General features: G+C 48.2%; 1 protein-coding gene across 1 annotated transcript; it reads left to right on the plus strand.

Moving 5' to 3' along the window:
- The first annotated feature begins 247 nt into the window (after positions 1-247).
- Positions 248-7,657, plus strand: LOC123152515 (disease resistance protein RPM1). Its single transcript, XM_044572042.1, has 6 exons — positions 248-315; positions 1,870-1,960; positions 2,818-2,875; positions 3,044-5,871; positions 6,163-6,200; positions 7,495-7,657. The coding sequence occupies exons 1-6, from the start codon at positions 248-250 to the stop codon at positions 7,655-7,657; spliced, it is 3,246 nt and encodes a 1,081-aa protein (XP_044427977.1).
- The last annotated feature ends 5,231 nt before the right edge of the window (positions 7,658-12,888 follow it).

A 12,888-nucleotide genomic window follows, 5' to 3' on the forward strand; every position in this document is an offset into this window, starting at 1 on the left:
ATTTAGGAAAATGCAAGCACTTCACTACTAGGAAAAAGCCTAGTAGTAACGTGGGTTAAACAACTATTAGTAGCACGGGTGCCTGCGCCACTACTACGTCGCTACAACTAACTATGGGGGAAAAAAATGGAGACATAGCAAAAATTCACGGGATCCATGGCAGTCCCTACAAATTAGCTATAGAAATGTTGGGGAGCATAGGAGGGTACTGAATGATTTGGATCGTGGGCAGGGCTTCCGGCGCGAGATGGGGGCGGTGCAGATCCAATCTGGCGATGCACGACATCAATCCTTGCAGCAGTGGGCTCATCACAGGTAGGAAGAAGCTGGTAGGCTACCGCCGCCGTTCGGCTTGGCCAGCCACTGCCGCCACAATTCACTCATCCTCTCACAGTAAGGATAAGGGAAAATATAGTAGAGTGGGAGAAGACGACATATAGAGGAGAGCGGATAACACAGGGAAATGAGCGCGACTGGAAAAGGAGGAAGTGATAAGAGAGTCACATGTGTTCGCCATGACTCATTGTTTTTTCGAACAAAAAAAAAACGTGACGTGGTCGATCTCCACGCTCTCCACGCTCTAAGATTCGTGCCAGGAATCAAATGGCCTAGGAGGCGTTCGGGCTGAAATTCTTAGGGTGTGTTTGGTTTCAGTCATGAAGTAGAATGGCATGGGTCGGTTCCATTCCGAGTGCCCATTCATGTGTTCAGTTCATCCAACGAATTGGAACCCACTCGTTCCCAGGAACGGTATATTCGCTCAATACGCGGAACGAACCAATACCTCCAAATCGGTGGAACGACAGGGAACGGCTCGCGACGCTCGCTCTCACCCACCCTTCCACGACCCGCACTCAGCGCCGCCACCCCTCGTCTCTCTCCCTCTTCCATCCGAGGATTCGTTGGAGACCGGCAGGCGGCGGCAACCGGAGAGGCGCCTGACGGCGGCCGGCGCGGGTGGCACCAACTGTTGGAGGACATCCCTCCCGATCTGAGGTGCAGTTGCAGATCGGCGGCAAGGCGGCAGCCTGGGAGGCGGTCGCCGGCGGCCGGCGCGGGTAGCACCAGCTGCTGGAGGACCTGTTCCATCTGTGCTTTGGGAAGGCGAGGACGCGCAGCAAGGCCTCCTCGATTGGACCTCCCCGCTCATGACGCGGAGCACCATCGAGTTCCTCCTCCACCACACAGCTGTGCTCCTACTCCGCTCACAGGCCTTCTCCAGTAGCAGCAGTGCAAGTTCTTGGTTGTGTGGCAGCGAGCAACAATCAGCGGCGAAGCTCCGTCCAGCCATAACAGCAGTTTTGGAAGCTCCCTCTTTCTGCTTATCTACACTCTACTCTTTGTTGTGGTTATGTACTTTTGTTATCTGCAGTTAGAATACTAACAGTATATTTATTTCTGAAAATATTGGAATTTACTTAACTCATGGATTTTCAAATGTGAAAAGCTATATGTGAGAGGTAATCTCACAATTCCTATTTAAAATAACTTTTTGATTCAAATTCATTCCATGTTATCTCTTGAACCAAACACCAAAACAAAACCGTTCCATTCCACATAATTATCGCTACTAAACACAGAGACGGAACCGACCCATTCTAATGAAATGGAACCATGACATTCCATTCCACCTCGTTCTCCAACCAAACACACCCTTAAAGTATGGTGTTCAGTTTTTTCCGTATTTTTTTGGATTTACACACTACTATGGTGAGTTTCGCTGGCTCGCGCTTGATGGTACTAGGCCGGCACATTCGGGGTGCTCCTATGTGAATCGGCGCTTGTCGCAGAATGCGACATATATGAGCTCCTCTAGCTAGGCACCTCGTGACAGTGGTTCTCTATCAATACTAACAATTTTCTTCACAGAGGAACTGAGCTGAGAGGCCCATCAGTGATGATACAATTAGGAGCAAAAAATCCCAAGGGCCCAGTATCCAACCTAGCCCATGGGACGGAGGTCCGTCGCCTTGCGTTACCACCTATTCTCAAATGCATGAACCTTTTTTCATACATAGTGAACAATTTTAAAATATTTTATGAGAATTATTGTATTTTTCATACAAATGAACAATATTTTTAATGTCACAAATCGATGCCATGAAAACATTTTTAAAAATGTGAGTATGTTTTGAATATATGTCATATATGAGGACATTTTTTCCAAATAGATGAATATTTAATTTTGTAGAAACATTTTTTACGTACACATGAAATGTTTCCAATTGCACTAGATAATACTTCATTTTTTCAACAGATTTATGAAACTATTAGAAAATATATTTAAATTGTGTGTTTGTAAAAAATGAATGTTTCCTTTAATGGGCCGCGCAGTAGCCGGCCCATTAGGAGGTCCCTTTGGGCGGAGTTGTTTTTCCGGCCGCTTCAAGCGGGAAATAGCGCAGCTAGCACCATACCCAACCCCGCAAAAGAAAGGAAAAAAACACCGTAGATCTGGGTGGCGGAGACGCCGGAGTGGCGACAGCATGCCGGTAAAGGAGATGAGACCGTGGCGGCGGTCGCAGTCGCGGTGCAAAAGGAGGCGGCGTCGAGGTGGTGAAGGCAAGGCGGAGTTCCCGATGCGCAGCAATGGATCGAGTCAGAGGTTGAGGTGGGGATTCAGGCCCTGCGGCGGAGTTGACAGAGCAGAGCGACAGCGGCGGCCGGAGTTGTGTGTGTGTGGAGTGAGGAAGCACGGATGCTTCGACCTCCATCGGTGTTTGATTGGTTGATTCCAGTAAAACTACGCGTGTTGTCTCCTGGAATTCGCCAAACAGGGTGATTCTTGTTTTCTTCATTTGGCGTCTCTCTTGTCAGGCAGTGCCGCCGCTCGAAAGAATCCAAGCATATGTTGCTGCATATCACACAAGCATATGTGTGTAAGAAGAATCTAAAGGAAGGATATACTGCTCAAATTAGTACGTATTCCGGTATGCAGCTTTTCAACTCTGAATGTGCTCAACGGCGGTAGAATATCCGAGTGCCTAGCCTACCCTTGCAGGAATATTCATCGGACATGTGCTGATTCTTGGGGAATATGCAGGGATTAAACCTTGGTCTTGGCAACCGATGGCTGATAAAACCATGCATCGGGTGTCAATGTGCATTCAAGCTCATACAGGCTTGCATGGCATGGCGGAGGGAGTGGTGAGCGCGTTGATTCTGAAGCTCGGGGATGCGCTCTTGAGTGAGGTTGTAGAGCTTGCAGGGTCATTCTTTGGTGTGGAGGGATATGCTCTGAAGGGCCTATTCTGCGAGATACGGCAGGTCAAGAGTGAGCTGGAGAGTATTCAGGCTTTCTTGCACGCTGCCGAGAGCTTCAGAGACACTGATGAGACCACTGCTGCATTTGTTAGGCAAATCAGGATTCTTTCCTTCAACATTGAAGATGTCGTCGATGAGTTCACCTACGAGTTGGCGGACGATGCTAGAGGTATGCTTCTCTTCAAGGCAATCAGGAGGGTGAGGCAAATCAAGATATGGTACCGGTTGGCAGGCCGTCTCCGAGATATCAAGGCTGATCTCAGGAGTGCTGCTGAAAGAAGGGGAAGATATGATCTGAAGGGCATTCAGAGAGGTGCAAGGCTGCCAGGAAGAAATGGCTCAACTTGGAGTTGTTTAAGATACACTTCCTTTGAAGCAGAGGATGATCCTGTGGGGATTGAGGAGGAAAAAAATTTCTTAATGAAATGGGTCCATGATAAGGATCGACGAAACTTGATTGCAGCTGTGTGGGGCATGGGTGGCATAGGCAAGACAACACTTGCTCATCATGTTTATAGTTCTGTCAAGGATAATTTTGACATTTGTGCTTGGGTTACAGTATCACAAAGCTCTGAAGCTGATGACCTGATGAGGAAAATAGTTGAGGAGTTCCGCAAGAACGACCGGACAAAGAAGTTTCCCAAGGATGTTGATGTAACAGACTGTAGAAGCCTAGTGAAGGCGATCTGCTGTTACCTCGAGCACAAAAGGTACATTCTCGTTCTGGATGATGTGTGGAATGTGAATGTGTGGTTTGATTGTAGAGATGCTTTTCTTCATGGCAAGGGCCGGATACTGTTTACATCAAGGATTTATGAGGTAGCATCACTAGCATCAGAATCAAACATAATAAATTTGCAGCCACTCGGAGAAGATGATGCACTCGATCTATTCTGTAGAGAGGCATTTCAAAAGGAAGAGAAGAGGATTTGCCCACCAGAGTTATCAGATTCGGCGGGCATGTTTGTAACGAATTGCAATGGCTTGCCAATTGCTATCAAATGCATTGGGAGATTGTTATCACTCCGAAGCACATGTTTCTCTGAGTGGGAGAAAGTGTACAAAGATATGAAGAAGCAGCTCACCGACAACCCCGTCATGGATATGCACGTAATCCTGAAGGTTAGTTTGGAAGATCTGCCACATAGTGTTAGAAGTTGTTTTCTGTATTGTTGCATGTTCCCAGAGAAATATGTGATGCAGAGAAAATCTCTAGTAAGACTTTGGGTTGCAGAAGGGTTTGTTGAAGAGAGTGAACATAAGACACTCGAGGAGGTGGCTGAGGATTATCTGACCGAACTGATCCACCGGTGTCTATTGTTGGTAGTCAAGAGAAATGACTCTGGATGTGTATATGAAGTTCAAATGCACGACATCTTTCGTGTTTTAGCTCGTTCCAAGGCACGTGAAGAGAACTTTTGCGGTGTCTATAACCCCTTGAAAATTCATACCATCAGAGAAGCACGACGTGTATCAAATGAAACAGGGGATATTGCTCTGCTGGCACAGAATGCTCCGCATCTCCGTTCATTGCTTGTCTTCCACAGTTCTTTTAGCTTCATTTCACTCCGTTCACTAGCAATGAGCAACAAGTTGTTGTGTGTTCTGAACCTGCAAGATAGTTCAATTAAGTGTCTTCCAGCAGAGGTATTTGGCTTGCGTAATCTGCGGTTTCTTGGCCTTAGGCGAACAAAAGTCTCAAGTCTTCCAGGATCCATCGGAAGACTAAAAAATTTGCTGGTGTTGGATGCCTGGAAGTGTGAAATAATGAAGCTACCATCGCAAGTTATGAAGCTCAGTAAGTTGACACATCTTATTGTGACTTCCAAGCATGTTGGACCATCATTGCAGTTTGTTCCTTCTGTTGGTGTACCAGCTCCTGCTGGTATATGCTCTTTGACTAGCCTGCAGACACTTCTACAGATGGAAGCTAGTGCTGAAATGGTCCGTGCCATGGGTGCTCTTGTGGAGTTGAGAACATTCCATATCAGCAAAGTGCAAGGTTCCCATTGTGAAGATCTGTTCAAGGGTATTGGCAGAATGATTCATCTTACCCGTCTCGGAATCCAGGCAGATGATAATCAGGAAATTTCGCATCTCAAAGCATTTCAGGCACCTCCCTTGCTTCAGAAGCTTTTCTTGCTTGGTGCACTATCCAAGGAATCCCTGCCTAATTTCTTCACAGCACTTAGTAAACTGAAGAACCTTAAATTTCTGAGGCTTGTTGGCTCACAGCTTAACAACGGCGCTTTTCTGTATCTTAAGGGATTGGAGCATCTAGTTAAGCTTCAACTTTATCATGCGTATGCTGGTGATAAGTTGTACTTTCCCGCAGCATCATTTCCGAAGCTCAGGGTACTGAAAATACGAGGTGGACCATATCTCACTGAAATAGAGATAGTAAGAGGCGCCATGGCGAGCTTAGTTGATCTTAAGCTCCTGCTCTGCCCACAGCTGAAGATGCTACCAGATGGTATTGAACATGTGAGGACTCTTGAAGAACTGACTTTGGATGTGGGAGAAGAACTAGTTGACAGGGTTTGGCAGAAGAAAGAGAGGAAGATTTTGCATATCCAACGAGTTTATGTTGGGCCTCAGAGCTTACCGGTATTATAATTTCCTATTCCAATGTAGGCATGAGCTGAAGATTCTTTTTCCCTTTCTGTAGCCTAATCCTGTGTAACCCCAACTTCATGTGTCCATCTATTTCTTCTTGTACTATCTTCTCGGTCACCCGGATCATCGTTTTTCTTCTTCTATCCAGTGTGAGCTTGCTCTGATATAATGCACAGCTAAGTTTGTTTCACGCATCAATTTTTTTGGATTATTTTCTGCTCGTGGATGTTTTTTCAGGGAACAGTCATTCCTATGTTTCTGTTTTTTTGGTGTTCTTGTTAGATGAAAAACAAGAAGGAGAACAAGAACAAGAACAAGAGGTAACCTGCTGACATAGCGCTTACCGGCAGTGTGACAATATTTTTGGGATGAACTTCTTTAGATGTGATTGCTGATGAACTTCTACTATTGCTTTGCTGTAGCGAGATTACCAGATGTACAGACAAAATAGTAAATTCGTTTGAAAATATATAATTTGCTTAACTGTATTCATCTCAAAGCTAAGCATTATGTTTATGACAGACTAGTGACCCATTGCTTCTGAATTCAGTTGTTTAATATGAAATTTATAGAGCAAACAACGTAAAGGTCACTGAAAACTTCCGACAGTACCACTGCTCTTTAACAGCAGAAGGGCATGTGATCATCTTTGATTATATTTTGGACCCCTTTTCTCTATCTCGTTTTCGGTGAATTTGATCAAAACATCCCGATGGTTCATAACGCCATCTGTGTAATGAATGTGCTAGCCTAGGTGGTGTGGCATATCGTCTCACAGCAGGAATCCCCACTGCGATCTTGATTCGCCGGATGAGCATGTCTACTAGTGCAAGTACTTGCTGTTGTACCTCCATCATCCGTACATGTGCAGCCTTAGCAGCATGTAGCAATTGTTCTCTCATTCCCAGCACTTCCTATTCCCTAATGCATTTCCATAAAAAAGGTTATCTTTTGTTCTCCTGTTGGTGTCTTCAAGCCGCCGGCGCCTTTCCCCTCCCTCCCCCCCCCCCCCCCCCCCCCCACCCCATCGCTGGCCTATCTGTGATAGAGCCAGGAAACAGAAAACAGTGCTTTTCAGGTAGAGTGTCTCACAACACATACATATAACATACGGGTGAGGATCACAAATTACTATGCCTTGTAGAAGGTTGCTGGGTTAGTACTACTCCTATTTTACACTGATTTATGTTGCAGCCGAGTGAGTGGTACTATGTCGTATAGTACATGCTCTCACACACATCCACATGGGCCACCAGGGGGATGTATTGATTTTTGCTCTGTGATGTAATTTTGGTTTACTCAGAGGAATTTTCCTAACGGTTGGAAAATGGAATTATCCCTAGGTTTCTTATTTTGGCATGTTTTTTGTCATTTCAATGCAAAAATGAGAAGATACATAGTCACAGATGCGTTATTATAGCATCATGCAAACAACTATCGAGTCTCTTAAGTCCACGTGTGGTTAGCTACACATGCTCGGAACAGGTGTGGCGTCATAACTTAAGTCCACGTTGCATGAAGATTAGCTACTTATTTGATTATGTCCATCTTCATATCCAGCACACAGAGGAGTTTGGTTTCAGAATTTTCTTCTCCCACTCCTACTGTTTTTAGCCTCTGGCAGATGGTGGCCTTGGTTCCAAACTTGAAGTATCTCAAGACCCAGGGATCTATTAGAGAACTACCAAGTCCACCGAGTAGGAGTGATCTCAGTTGCGGTGTCTCATATTCTCTAGTGATCTTTCACAAGCTCTGTTTGGTCTCATCCCATCTCTAAGTCTATGCCACTGGCTCATTTACCTTTATCATCCATGATCTATTTGATAGCAGGAGAAAAACTGTGTGTTGCGAGAAAGAGCTCCATTCTATTTGGGAGAAGATTGAGCAATAATGTGTATGAGCGCGCACAGACGGTTAATAAACAATCAATGTGCATGGTTGAATGTCGTGGAGCCCTTGAAATCAGCTACTCCCTCCGTTCACATTTATAAGACGTTTCAGACAGCCCACATTGCACTGTTTTGGGTGATGTCTAAATTGTCTACAAGGTCTTATAAAAATGAACAGAGGGAGTAGTACATTCGCCAAGAGAACTTCCGTGCGAGTGTTCGCTCATGCAAGCTATCCACGTCCTCCGATTGTCCTGGGATGGGCCATTGAAGTTGTTTAGGTGCCAGATGGACGGTCGATCGTGGCTCCAGCTGTGGCCCTCGAAAACCTCATCAAAACCCTGGAAAACATGGTAGCGACCCGCCAAGCCCCGAGGTGCACCATGGAGTGTCCGGTCTTTGTGTGCACTGCAGGTGCCATCACAAGGGCGGTTGTGACATGCGGCAGAGGGAGAGAGAGGCGCCACACACGGCACCACCCCCCCTCCCCCACCCCACACACACCCCATGCTCACCATTTCGCCCCGTGCTCTCCTACTTCCTCCCTCTCCCTGTGTTGTTCCGCTTTCTGCAGCCATTCGGCCCCGTTCCTCGTGCTCGGCTCACCTCCTTCTCCTTCCCGGTGGATTTGTGGGCGAGGCTAAGAAAGTTGTCCTAGAGGCAGTGACCGTAGCAGATCGAGTGCGGTGGATCTGGAGGTGCCGGGAGGCATCTGAGAATGAGGGCGGATCGTCGGCCCCGAGCTTTGCACAACCAGGGTTGGAGGCTGCTCGTCGATCTTGAGCTCTGGAGGCTAAAATCAGAGCAGGAGCTGTCTGGCCCTGCGGCAACACGCACTCTCGAGATGAAGAGTAGGTACGCACACTCGCATCTTTCCCGCTCTGTCTCCTCCCCCTCTCGCTACGTTGATCACGGGGAGGCATCTGAGATCGAGGAGATGGGCAACTTTAGTTGTGGCTTGAGGGACGATGAGCAAGAGGAGGTAGCCAACTAAAGTATTAGATTCAGTTAAGTTTGATGAAGCACTTTTAGTTTCATCGATAATACCACGATTTGAGATCTGAATGCCCGTTTAGACGCAAGAGGTGTGCTCTCTCTCCGCCTTTTTGAGCGTTGGGCCTCACGCCCGGGGCCATCTTTGTTTTTTCGGATTTCTTTCTAGCTTGTGTTAGGGAACGTAGCATGCAATTTTGAAAAATTTCCTACAATCATGCAAGATCTATCTAGGAGATGCATAGCAACGAGAGGGGGAGAGTGTGTCCACGTACCCTCGTAGACCGAAAGCGGAAGCGTTAGTACAACACGGTTGATGTAGTCGAACGTCTTCGCGATTCAACCGATCTAGTACCGAAAGTACAGCACCTCCGAGTTCAACACACGTTCAGCTCGATGACATCCCTCAAACTCTTGACCCAGCAGAGGGTCGAGGGAGAGTTTCGTCAGCACGACGGCGTGGTGACGGTGATGGTGATGTGATCCGCACAGGGCTTCGCCTAAGCACTACGACGCTATGACCGGAGAAGTAAACTGTGGAGGGGGCACTACACACGGCTAGGAGAATAAGTGTTATGTTATGGGGTGCCCCCTGCCCCTGTATACAAAGGAGGAGGGGAGGAGGCCGGCCACAAGGGGCGCGCCATAGGGGGGAAACCGATTAGGACTCCCAATCCTAGTCGGCCCCCCTTTTCTTTCCATCGGAGGGGAAAAATGAAGGAGAGGGAGAGGGAGAGGGAAAGAGGAAAGGGGATCGCGCCCCCTCCCCTTTGTCCAATTCAGACTCCCTGGGGGGGGGGGGGCACCCTTGCGGGCTCCCCTCTCTCTCCCTATGGCGCATGAAGGCCCATTACTTCCCGGGGGGTTCCAGTAACCCCTCGGTACTCCGATAAATATCTGAAACGTCCCGAAACCATTCCGGTGTCTGAATACCTTCATCCAATATATCCATCTTTACCACTCAACTATTTCGAGACTCCTCGTCATGTCTGTATCTCATCCGGGACTCCGAACAAACTTCGGTCACCAAAACACATAACTCATAATACAAATCGTCATCGAACGTTAAGCGTACGTGCGGACCCTACGGGTTCGGGAACTATGTAGACATGACCGAGACACATCTCCGAACAATAGCCAACAGCGGAACCTGGATGCTCATATTGGTTCCTACATATTCTACGAAGATCTTTATCGGCCAAACTGCAATAACAACATACGTCATTCCCTTTGTCATCGGTATGTTACTTGCCCGAGATTCGATCGTTACTGGCAAGTCTCTTTACTCATTCCGTAATGCATCATCCCGTAGCTAACTCATTAGTCACATTGCTTGCAAGGCTTATAGTGATGTGCATTACCGAGAGGGCCCAGAGATACCTCTCCGATACACGGAGTGACAAATCCTAATCTTGATATATGTCAACCCAACAAACACCTTTAGAGACACCTGTAGAGCATCTTTATAATCACCCAGTTACGTTGTGACGTTTGATAGCACACAAGGTGTTCCTCCGGTATTCGGGAGTTGCATAATCTCATAATCAGAGAAATATGTATAAGTCATGAAGAAAGCAATATCAATAAAACTTAATGATCATTATGCTAACCTAACAGATGGGTCTTGTCCGTCACATCATTCTTCTAATGATGTGATCCCATTCATCAAATGACAACACATGTCTATGGTCAAGAAACTTAACCATCTTTAATTAACGAGCTAGTCTAGTAGAGGCATACTAGGAACACTTTGTTTTGTCTATGTATTCACACATGTATCAAGTTTCCGATGAATACAATTCTAGCATGAATAATAAACATTTATCATGATATAAGATAATATAAATAACAACTTTATTATTGCCTCTAGGGCATATTTCCTTCAGCTTGGTCACTGCATGCAAGATATCTCAACTGAGTTCCCCGTTTGTGGCATGTGCTAGAGGAGCAACCTATATATATTTTGAGAAACAATATGTACAACTTTGCTCCATCTACACCTAACCCCGCCAGCCTACCTTGAAAGCCGGATAAGCTCCTATTGACCCCACTTGCTAACCGAAGCCATTTGGTCGACTGGTCCACAAGTCACTAGTCCTTTATTAGAGTAATAATAAAGATACAATAGTATAATCATTTTAAAAATGATCAATTATGTATGTTTAATTGTAAACAATTGTATTGTTTACAATATTCAGGCTTGAACAAGAGTCATCTTGGCCTTTGCTGCGGCCTTCTCAAATCCTAGCCAAAAATTCGAGCTAGTCCATGGTATGATCAGGGCCCGCTCAAGGTTGATGGACATTTTGTGTTACTTATGCATCTCCATGTTCCAAGATCTATATTTGCACAATTCAGCCACATGTATGTGAGGCCATAGGCGTCTGCATAGAGCTCGTTCAATGCTTGTACCCAAAACCAGATTTAGGTTTCAACTCGAGATCTAACACTTAGTCTAAAAAGAACCTTGAGATTAGAATGCCAGAAGAAGAAGGTCATCATAGTAAATTGTTGAATGCATCTTACTATATTGTCTGCTGAATAATGTCATAAGTAGAGACAAATCATGTCATCACCCCCCGCGTGGGCGGCTGGGAGGCCCCCAGATCCCGTCGGCCGGCCCTCCCCCACTCCTTCTTCTCCTCCCTCGCCGCCGCCCAAGGGCGGGGCCAGGCGAAGCCTGGTCGTCGCCGGCGGCGGCGGGGACTCGGGCCCTCTCGCTCGCGTGGGGCTGGCGCGGGCCGGCGCCCTCGGGCCGGAGCGTGGCGGCGGGCCGGACGCCACGGCGGGTGGTGGCGGCGCCTCGGCGACTTCGCTCCCCCACGACAAGAGGCCTCGCGATCTGATGCGTCGCGGTCGCCAGGGACGGCGACGGCGTGACCGGATCGGTTCGCGGCGGCGCGGCCGGATCTATGCCCAAGCATGGGCCTTGATCGTTGGTCTGCCGTCGGCACGATGGCGGGTGCGACTCGTCGGCAGCTGGGCAGATCCGCCGGGATTCTACCCTTGTCTGATCCTTGACATAGCGGGCATCTCCGGGGGAAACCCTAGATCTCCTTGGGATCGAGCGATGACGACGATTTTGCATCGTAGTCCCTCTTTAGGGCATCGTTTTGGAGTTTACTCCGGTCGAAGGGACCAGCGACGTCGGTGGTGCACGTCTGGTGGAGCAACTCCCGATGAAAATCGCGCCGACTACGGTCATGGCGGACGATGACGGCGTCTTAGATGTCGTTCCCTTGTCGAGGCATCGTCGTTGCAGTCCGCGTCATCAGGCTCGGGATGCTCCAGGGGAAACCCTGTTGGGGAACGTAGCAGAAATTCAAAATTTTTCTACGTGTCACCAAGATCTATCTATGGAGAGACTAGCAACGAGGGGAAGGAGAGTGCATCTACATACCCTTGTAGATCGCTAAGCGGAAGCGTTCAAGTGAACGGGGTTGATGGAGTCGTACTCGTCGTGATTCAAATCACCGATGATCCTAGTGCCGAACGGACGGCACCTCTGCGTTCAACACACGTACAGCTCGACGATGTCTCCCACGCCTTGATCCAGCAAGGAGAGAGGGAGAGGTTGAGAAAGACTCCATCCAGCAGCAGCACAACGGCGTGGTGGTGATGGAGGAGCGTGGCAATCCTGCAGGGCTTCGCCAAGCACCTACGGGAGAGGAGGAGGTGTCACGGGAGGGAGGGAGGCGCCAAGGGCTCAGGTATGGATGCCCTCCCTCCCCTCCACTATATATAGGGGCAGGAGAGAGGGGGGAGGCGCAGCCTTGCCCCTTCCTCCAAGGAAGGGGTGCGGCTAAGAGGGGGGAAGGAGTCCATCCTCCCCAAGGCACCTCGGAGGTGCCTTCCCCCTTTAGGACTCTCCCCTTTTTCTTATATCTTGGCGCATGGGCCTCTAGGGGCTGGTGCCCTTGGCCCATGTAGGCCAAGGCGCACCCCCTACAGCCCATGTGGCCCCCTGGGGCAGGTGGCCCCACCCGGTGGGCCCCCGGGACCCTTCCGGTGGTCCCGGTACAATAGCGATGACCCCGAAACTTGTCCCGATGGCCGAAACAGGACTTCCTATATATAAATCTTTACCTCCGGACTATTCCGGAACTCCTCGTGATGTCCGGGATCT

The sequence above is a fragment of the Triticum aestivum genome, chromosome 7A (assembly GCF_018294505.1).
Source record: "Triticum aestivum cultivar Chinese Spring chromosome 7A, IWGSC CS RefSeq v2.1, whole genome shotgun sequence".
Taxonomy (NCBI): domain Eukaryota; kingdom Viridiplantae; phylum Streptophyta; class Magnoliopsida; order Poales; family Poaceae; genus Triticum; species Triticum aestivum.

What these genes read in the sequence shown, in the direction of transcription:
- LOC123152515 (XM_044572042.1), top strand. Translation starts at nt 248, where the DNA reads ATGGGGGCGGTGCAGATCCAATCTGGCGATGCACGACATCAATCCTTG. An exon ending in CAGCAGTGGGCTCATCACAG is followed by an intron (nt 316 to 1,869) that starts GTAGGAAGAAGC and finishes TTTTCTTCACAG; the next exon opens with AGGAACTGAGCTGAGAGGCC. An exon ending in ACCTAGCCCATGGGACGGAG is followed by an intron (nt 1,961 to 2,817) that starts GTCCGTCGCCTT and finishes CTCTCTTGTCAG; the next exon opens with GCAGTGCCGCCGCTCGAAAG.